Source organism: Cydia pomonella, chromosome 13 (genome assembly GCF_033807575.1).
Source record: "Cydia pomonella isolate Wapato2018A chromosome 13, ilCydPomo1, whole genome shotgun sequence".
Classification (NCBI taxonomy): Eukaryota; Metazoa; Arthropoda; class Insecta; order Lepidoptera; family Tortricidae; genus Cydia; species Cydia pomonella.
In genome coordinates, this window is record NC_084715.1 from 7,276,465 (window position 1) to 7,286,214 (window position 9,750).

At 39.4% G+C, this 9,750-nt stretch overlaps 1 protein-coding gene across 3 annotated transcripts in view; it reads right to left on the reverse strand.

Moving 5' to 3' along the window:
- LOC133524059 (uncharacterized) overlaps positions 1–9,749 on the reverse strand; it is a 73,242-nt gene extending 63,493 nt beyond the window's left edge. For 2 of the 3 annotated variants that reach the window (XM_061859855.1, XM_061859856.1), the window contains exons 1-10: positions 9,395–9,749; positions 8,295–8,421; positions 7,430–7,536; positions 6,064–6,199; positions 5,117–5,218; positions 4,322–4,430; positions 3,352–3,475; positions 2,908–3,024; positions 1,771–1,890; positions 664–759 (exon numbers count right to left, since the gene is read on the reverse strand). In XM_061859855.1, the coding sequence (XP_061715839.1) occupies positions 664–759; positions 1,771–1,890; positions 2,908–3,024; positions 3,352–3,475; positions 4,322–4,430; positions 5,117–5,218; positions 6,064–6,199; positions 7,430–7,536; positions 8,295–8,421; positions 9,395–9,472 (1,116 nt within the window). In that variant the 5' untranslated portion in view covers positions 9,473–9,749. The remainder of the gene's footprint in view (positions 1–663; positions 760–1,770; positions 1,891–2,907; positions 3,025–3,351; positions 3,476–4,321; positions 4,431–5,116; positions 5,219–6,063; positions 6,200–7,429; positions 7,537–8,294; positions 8,422–9,394) is intronic. The other variant, XM_061859853.1, reaches the window with a different exon arrangement.
- Position 9,750: the final 1 nt, after the last annotated feature.

Consider the following 9,750-nt stretch of genomic DNA (forward strand, 5'->3'; position numbering starts at 1 on the left):
TTATTTTGAAATACCGTCAACCGGGGTGAATAAGAATGGCGGGGGTGAATATGGACACAACTTGGAATGAGATTTATCTGACATTTTCTTAAAAACCCAAACAAATTGTATCACCCCCGCCATTCTTATCACCCCTGTTGACGGGAATTTCTCGATTTCTCTCGTTAAACTAAAACTAAAAAACGTTCCGTTCAAAAGATGGCGCTGAACATTGGAGAAAAACGACTTTTATAAACACTGTTAGGGCCTGTTTCACAATGTCCAAGTAAAGTATTGGATAGCTAATGAACAAATAAATTAACTGCCAGATAAAACTTTCTGCAAAACTTAGCACTTTATCTACCAGTTAAGCTTATTTGAAGATTGATAAACGCCAACGATGACTTTATTCGTCAGACAAGTGACAAGTAGGTTATTCAGGACTTCACTTGGATAATGTGAAACAGGTCCTTAATCTTCTTGTTTTATTCGTCCATGCTTATAACCTCCTAACGCACGCGGTCCTACCTATGGGACTTGTTAAGTTTCAAACAAAACAAAATCAACTCTGTTTCTTACACTGTAGATTCAAATTTCAGTGACAAATTTTGTTTTTTTTTTTCCTCGGCTGGGTCTTAGGAGGCTAAACGGTGGGCTACAATAATGGTAATTTGCAATACTCACGGCAATAGTGTCGCTGTCATCCCCCACGAAATTGTTCAGTTTCACTAGGTATAGGCCGAGAGCTTTGTCCAAGCTGTCGCATGTTTGCAGCAGCTCCTGGAATTAATACGTTTATTAGCTATGTGCGTTAACAGATTTTAATATAAAAAATTAAGACCACGATCGATTACTGACCCGGAGTGAAATGAATGACGCGCTCAAGACATACATAATAGGTTATTTAGACTGGCTAAGCGCTAATAGTTTTTAGAGGTCTAAATATAGCAGTCAAATCGACTAAATTAAGAATTGACTTTTGATTATCTTGGCAAGCCGATATACGGACCGCGCGTTGGAAGATCTGCCATCTTGTAGCCCAAATCGAAAACATAAACTTGACATAGACAATTCACGCAAAGCAGGTGCTGCCCCCTACAGTTCACGCACGCTAGCTTACGCGTTTAAGTTCTGCTATCTCGTAGGGTAAATTATTAACTTAAACTTGACATTTACATTTCGCTATCACATTGGGTCGTAGGTCAAATCGAATTCAAAGTATGATTTTGCCAGACAAGCGACATTGTTTGCATGACACAGTGTACCTAATTATCACCCTCCTAGCATTTATCCCGTACTGTGATGGGGTCCGCTTTCCTACTTTTCTCCTTCCACTTCGCTCTGTCCTGGACATCGTTTTCCGCAAACCCACAGGTGTTTAAATCTTTGGAGATGACATTGCGCCACCGCTGCCTTGGTTTGCCCCTCCTACTTGGGCCTGGTAAGTAGGGGGAGCTCCTGGTACAGTACCGGAACCGGAAATTCCCGGTTTTCGCCATACAAACTCAATACCAGGAGCATTCCCAACTGGTAAGGCAAAGCTAAGGGCTCTGTTGCCTACGCATTCAGGCGGCCTTCTTTTGACATGCCCAAACCATCTCAGTCGACTTTCTTGAAGCTTATAGGCGATGTTTCTCACTCCGAGGCTACCACGGATGTGTTCGTTATATCTAATAGCACGTTAAAAGACTCTGCGAACTTTAAAATCGACGCCGCTAACGATCGACAATTCGTGAAAACGTTCGAAGCTTTCTTCGGTGGCCCTCAACTTAAGGGAACTAAATTTCTTACCTCGTTATGGACCTCGGAGGGACAGACCGAGTCCGCTTCCCGCACCAATTGCATGAAGTTCTTGAGTGCGTATACGCATTCCCGCAGCGGCGTCTTTTGCGTGAACCACTTGTGGAACAACTAGAAACAATTTTGACATAAATAAATAACTTAAATTGTAGTCTCGACAAAGGACATCTGGTGACCCATTGCTGTAGCTCATGCTTCTTTTAATATACTGAAAGAATTGGGTGCATAGCCAACTTGACAAATCGTTAACGCTCCGTAGCCAACGAAACGCAACTGTCGCACTAATGTGGAAGAGTGATAGTGAGAGAAGATTACGCTACGCTTGGCACGTTGGCTAAGCACCCTGAAACTAAATCGACAGATCCGTTTTGGTGATACATATATGGTTGGGAATATACCGTAAACATTTCACTTATAACGTATTGACATTGGTTTTACATTTCACGCATGGTCTTGCACGATTAATTAGTTTTTTTTCTCACGACCGGTCGGACATCTGTGTCGATAAGGATTAAAATCCATTTTGTTAAAAATGGACGGCAAAGTCTTTGCCGTTTAAAAAATAGGTCACGACATGCGTAGTTTATGGTCAGCCAAATATTAAAAACTTAAAACCTTGCAGTCGCGATTTCGCGACAGCATAGTTGCATACAAATTCTTTATTTGTCGACTTTAAAAAAGTTGAAATGGCCATATTAAACGAAGGCATAGGTCAATTAAATGTCAGTACCGCGACTATTTAGCAGTCACAAATAACAGAAAAATACACTTCTATTTTTTATTTAAAAAAAGGCGGCAAAACAAATCTAAAAAAAGATAATTGTCCATGTAGTTAAGAGAGGTATGGGCATTGTGAATGTCATCTCGCTTTGGGTGGTAGGGCACAGCCAGTGGATGTCATTCCAGATCTAGAGCGGAGCCCAACTGGGGAAGTACCTCCACCTTCTCAGAGTTGTGTTCCTGCCGGTGAGTAAGGTTGTCAGAGCTCAACGAGGAAGGGGGGGGGGGCGGGTTTAGGATCGGCAACGCGCATGTAACTCCTCTGGAGTTGCAGGCGTACATAGGCTACGGAGACTGCTTACCATCAGGCGGACCGTATGCTTGCAAAAATGTAGTAGCTATACACACCTGAAGGGACTGCAGCATGTTCTGCTGTAGCGACACTGTTCGAATGAGTTGCGAGCGTGTGTGCGTGTGTCGCGCGTACGGCGTTGCCGAGTTGTTGTGTCGCGTCACGTCGTTGATCTGTCAATTACATAGAACAAAGCTTTAACACTATGGGCCACCCCACACTAGCGTCTTTTGAGCGTCTGCGTCTAGTTAGTGCTATGCAAAATGGCGTCGCTGCACAGTTGCTCTAACGTTGCGTCGAGCTGCAGCCATAGAGGTGACTAGACGCTGACGCTCGGGTGACGCTAGTGTGCCACCTACACTAGCATCTTTTGAACGTCGGCGTCTAGTCAGCGATATGGAAAATGGCTCTATAACATGACGGTTATATTTTTTTTTTAACAATAATTTAAAATGTGTCTACTCTTGTTGTAGAATACATATATTGAAATTTAAACACACCTGTCGCGACATGGGATACAAGTATATGCGGCAGTAACGAGCACAGAACTCGCTGCACTGTCTTTTTAGCTTCGGGAGCGTGTTCGGATCCAGTTGATGCAAATTATGAGCATCCAGGGTCGTGCTGTAGGCGTTAAAAAGAAAGTAGGTTAAAAATATAATAGTCATATCTGATGAGAATGGCTAGCTTGGTCCAAAGACCACAATACAACAAATTACAACAACAATGTTAGAACAAATTCTAAAATACAATTTTCAGGCATACTATGATTTATCGACCAGATACGCGCCAAAAGAATTACAGCTTTAGCATTCCGGTTTAAGGTTCAAATTAGATTTCATTTTCGGTCTTGGGACTTGTCTTCAAATGAATCATCAAGGCAGGATTAATTGGAATATATTCGGGTTTTTTGGGAAAACCTTTTAGATTTGGTGCGGCCTGGAAAATGGTTAAGCAAGCGGCGTAACTACCTATCTGTAGGCTCTTCACGAGCTGGCAGCGTCCAAATAGTATAGAGGCTACCCATAATTATCTACCTGTATAAAATTGAAAGGGAGCAATCATGCGATGAAAAAAAAAGTTATTAAATAATAAAAAACTTGGCTGACCCGTAGAAAACCTCGATATCAGATCAGGCGCAATTTACACATACATTCGATATATTTCGGTTGATAATGATCACCATTTTTTGCGCGATTTCATCGTTGGACACATAGTACATATTTTACTGTATCCTTAACGATCAACCGCGCACGGTATGTCTTGGTCAAGGGCCACCCCACACTAGCGTCACCCGAGCGTCGGCGTCTAGTCAACTCTAAGGCTGCTGCTCGACGCAACGTTGGCGCAACTGCGCAGCGACGTAATTCTCCAAAGCCTTGGGGTGGCACTAAGGATTGAAAACCATCCCTTTGAATGAATACAACTAAATATCAAAGGCATTTTAAAAATAAATTCTAAGAAACTTACATAACCGACAACAGCTCCAGATTAACCTTAGATTGCAGCTCCTTTACTTTAGCGCTATATATGCTGGTTTCGATCATGTTGGTGACGTTATCAGGCGACTTCTCACGGTCTGAAGTTGAAAACATAAAGTACTTATTTGTTGTTGCCTCTTCAATATTTGAGGAACCTTATACTAAATTGTTAATTCTGTATGAAGTTCAAATGAATTGTCAAAAATTTCATTTTTAATACAAGCTTTTCTCGCTGTCTGTACTGGGTAATTCCACGAGACTGTAACGTCAGTCACCAATTCTTTCATGTGTTCTTACATTAATTAAGCAAATTCAAGTGAGTGTGTCTGGAGTAGCCCTACAGGTACATATCTGGATGCTTAAATGTGAGACTTAACTTAATAAATGTAAGAACACACGAAAGAATTGGTAACTGACGTTACAGTCTCGTGGAATTACCCTACTTTCCTTTCAACGGGCAACTAATCATAGAGATAATTTTAAATAACCCAAACAAAACAAGGTTGCGTTATTTTATCACAGAGTTCCTATGGTCACTTCCTGTCACCTGTGTCCATCATCAGATGGTACCGTAATATTGCAATATTGCCATCCAAATTACATATGAGAGTGAAGTTTCAGCTCAAACGTTTGAAGAAGTGGGTCTAATTTAGCTTAAAAGATATTACCTGAACATACATACATACATTGAAAGGGAAATAAAAAAAAACTTGTAAAATGAACCTTCATGACTTTAAAATAAGGTCACTACGGCGGGTTAAGAGTATATAAAACAGTCTCTCACTCTTCTCGGAAGCCTTCGGCGACAGTTCAGGGTTGCTCGGTTTCTCGCGCACGGTACACGGGCTGTCCAATGTCTCATTGAACTCTTCCCGCTCGCCTGCCTCTGAAACAAGCGAGGACACAGTTGACTGATCATTCGTAACTCTTATTGCAACAAGATAAGGGCTGCCAATGGTCACCTAACTGGATTAATGTTAGAATATAGAGCTAATACCATTTGCCCTATAAAATACAAATAAGTACAGTCAAGGAAATTGATTCTTTAGAAGTTTGCGGTTCAAGTAAATTTGGTTATAACATACTTATGCTAAGAGCTGTCCAATATAAAGTGAACCGTAAACTGGTAATGAATCAACTTCCTCGATCGTATATAGGTACATATCTTATCTACTCCAGCGGCTTTAGCGACAGGATGCCTCTTTCGTCTGTCATCATGTCATTCACGCTCGAAACTTTATTAAAATTATAAGTTAGTATTGAAATGGTATAATTGAACGTCACGAAATGGTTTTCATTTATCTTACTTATCGTTAAGTTAAGAATTAGGCACCCTAACAATAAACAAAGTTATTTATTAGATAAAGATAGTTTATTTTTCAAGTAGGCATATTACAATGCACTTATGAACCTCAAATAAAGCTACTATTTATTTATAACAAAGTCTTTCTCCTCCAGGCACTCGGCGAGTAATGGGCGACGGAGCAGAATGTGAACACGCACTGCCGCTCGCGCTGCCGGTCCTTTGACTTCCGCACGAAAAACCGCCATTTTGGGGAGCGCGGGGCAGCGCGAGTGGCAATGGCAGCATGAGAAGTATCGTGTTTACACACTCGTCCTGCCCACTTCCCTGCTCACTGAATGTAAACGAGGTAATAGGTAAAGTAATATGGGTGTTATTGTTCCTTGGTTTATTATTTCAGTCTAGACCGATAGCCATTAAAGACTTACCCGAGGCATCATCTTCAACATCATCCAAAATGGTGATCATATCGCACTGCTCGTCCTCCAGCGCCTCGGCGAAGGTCACCATGGTTTCCCGCGGGTCCTGGAGGTCTTCTTTATATTCCTGTTCCTTTGGCTGCTCCTGGAAGATCAATGAACTTCTAAGCCATGAACGAAATACGGCTGTACGGCATCATACGTTTTGTTGTAACTGCGGGGCCTAGTCAAGGTGACAATTCTACATCGACACACGCTAAACGAAAAGAAGAAATGGACTGCTATGACCAGGACCCGTACTTTTCATACCGTTGACGCAAAAATGACGTAATTTAACATACAGGGTTGTTACAAATTTAGATAACTTACTTATTGATGGGTATCATAATAAATACTTGTTACGTGAATAAAAGCTTGTTACGCTGTTAAAAACCAAAAATATGGATTATTTCATAAATTAATAATCTATTATTTATTTGTGTGACAATAAAATGAAAGTCAGTTAGACGTTTCTATACTGATTGTCAAGTATATGTATCAGTTACCTAAAGAGGTTGACAAATGATTAATTATTACGAAAATACTAATTGGAATCATACTCTATGTAGCGTAACGTGATTTTTCTGTCAACGGCATGAAATGTACGGGCTCTGGCTATGACAGATGCTACGAAATGTCACGTGACTATGTCCATACACTCTTTAAGTTTCAATTGGAGTTATCTATCAACGACTGTCATCTTGGCTAGGCCCCCTGGATTGTCAAATTTTAGCGTTTGACAAACTGGTTAATGTGTAATTTACAGACTGTTACAGTCTGCTTCAGCTGGCAATTTTGTGGCCAACTTTTCGCGTTTTAGTACATTTCTTTGGCTGTGTTATCTATAAACTTGAGTTCCCTATTGATAATTTTGGTCAACTGCATAACGACGTATACAGATAGAATAAACCTATTCTAGACTTTTTCGTCTATAACTACTATGTTTTCCAAATTTCCACATTGTAAAGCCTAGAGCAACAAGTATTACATTTACAATATTGCAGAGGACAATGTTAGATGGAAAATTATGTTTACAGTACATATGACGAGCATATGTCGAAACTTTAGAGAGCCATTTTTATTGTAAAACGTTATACGATACAAGTGCGAATAGGTAATCCGCAACTCGTGTCAATTTATAACACTCCCTTCGGTCGTGTTTTAATTTATCACCACTCGTTGCGAATTTCCTATTTTCAGCACTTGTATCGTAAATAGGCGGGTCCACACTGCTAGTTTGTGCGCGAGGAAATTGCCTCGCACTTATGCTTGCTCTGTATGGACCCACCTAATGGCTAATGCTAAACTATGTCGAAATGGTAGATTTATTACGTACAACTGAAACTTCTTCAGCCATTTCCTCCTTCATCTTTGTGAGTTCTGTGTCCAGAACCTCCCTCACACAGGCTTCAGGAAGCTCCTCCAAGAACTGGTATGGGTCATCTGAAAATACAATGCAAAACTATGTCATTATGTCATCGGCTGTAAGGTGTATAGGGTGCGTCTTCGCGAATGGCACAAACTATATCTGGGTAATTCCAACTGCTTCAAAATGTCGACTAATTCCGAAAACCCAGAACCGCATAATATTAGTGAACATTTTTGGATTTACCCGATATTCTGAACTTTTCGGATTTACTCAAATGCACCTTATAATATTACTATTAGGTATGTACAGCAGATGTCAAACATTTTCAATTGCTGCCTTATAACAAAAGACTAAGGTGCAAAAGTATAAACATATCTTGGATATTGACTGCAGTTACATTACATATAGGATGTATAAACATAAGCTTTTACATCAATAATTATGATTATAATTATTATAAGTATTATAACAATAGGAAACTCAATAAGGTTGTGTTCTTTTATTGCTTTGTTTCTATGGCCAACTTTAGGTTCAAGATCAGATCAGCTTGATGTTAATTATGAAAACACTAATAAGTAAAAATATTGCATAGTTACCATATTAAGAAAGTGGATCTAATTTAACTTCCAAGATTTGACCCACATGGCATCAAAAGCTTGTAATAATGAAATTGCATTTATAATGAAATAGTTATTTGTTTTACAGGGGTAAAAGTTGTTGTTTACAACTGCTTGTGCTAATATTGATACCCGACCAAGCGAAAGATTCCAAAATTGAACCATGAACGTAGCAAGTATATCAGTAGCTATAAATGTAAACTATGAATTCATACCACTTTTAACAGATTCAACTACATCCCGTTCATTAATGAACTCATCCCAAATCTTCGCTTCTATGTTTTTAAGCCTCTCTCGTCGGGATATTTTCCATGCTCTGGATAACTCACCACCCTCTATGTACTGCAATATAATATAAGTATTAGTTCAATAAGCTTAAACTCTGCAAACACAGCCATGCTAGCAGACCTTCATGAGCAGGATGGAACTATTGGCTAGAGTGAAAAAGTAATATTAACCCTTAGATGCATGAAGTACTCATACTAAAATAACCAAAGTAATAAATGAGCATGTATGTCATCATAACAAAGCCTTAATTTCAAGAGAACTTGTTTGGCATTTGTTTCAATATCAATATTTGATACTTCATACATCTAAGGGTTAAATTCTTCTTCTTCAGTCGGTCCCTCAATGCTGAGGATCTTGAAATCATGTCCGGTTGAAGACCAGATTCCTCCATAGGCTTCTATTCCTCTCTAAGCGCATGGCCTTGTGCAGTTTTAATTGAGTAGGAGCAGTGATTTGAGCACACCATCTAGTAGGGGGAGGGCCCTGAGATCTGGTGCCTTCAACTTTGCCGATCATAATAACTCTCTCTAGGCTATCCGGGGAGTGACGTAAGAGATGTCTGAAGTATATGAGAATTAGGTTGGCATGACGTTGACAACCAGGGTTTTATGCGTAGCTCTTCCAATATGGATTTATCAGTACGCATAGCTGTTCAAGGTATCCGTAAAAGCCGGCGCCAACACCACATATCAAGAGTTAAATTACTGTCTCACTTTAGCAGATGGCTAACTTCCTTTAGGACTGCAAGCAAGACCGTTAGTACTACGTTTGAAACTGGTACAGATGACTCAACAACACTGCCTAAATATTCCCCATATGGCCACATTGGCCACGTTAGGGTACTATTTAATGAATGACAGTCGTGCTTAATTTATATGAAAGAATTATATAGGACAATAACAAGAACCTACTTAAGGATAATTACGGCAACCATTTATTCTCAATCCTAACTGAAGAAAATATTTATAAGCTTGTATCTACAGTGACCCATAATAAAATGAATTGATTTAAGAAACGACAAACTAACCTGCAAATCAATGACATCGACTTTATTCTCGGGCATGAAAGAAAAACCCCTCACGTACTCTGAGACTCCCTGAGCCATCTTTACGAAGTTTTTTTACAGGCTCAATTTAGTATGCTATATTGTATATAAAGCACTTTTAGAATGATATTTTCTTAAAACTTTTCACAAATGAGTAATCGCCAAACAATAGTCAAAACAAAATTTGAAAACTTAAGTCATATCTGACGTTTGTAGGGCCAACCGGAAATTTCTTTAGGTACTCAAAAGAAATAAATCTATAAACCACAATTATTAAATAGAATTAAAATGTACAAAAAATTGTTTAGTAGCACAAAACGTTATTATTTAGTTTCGTA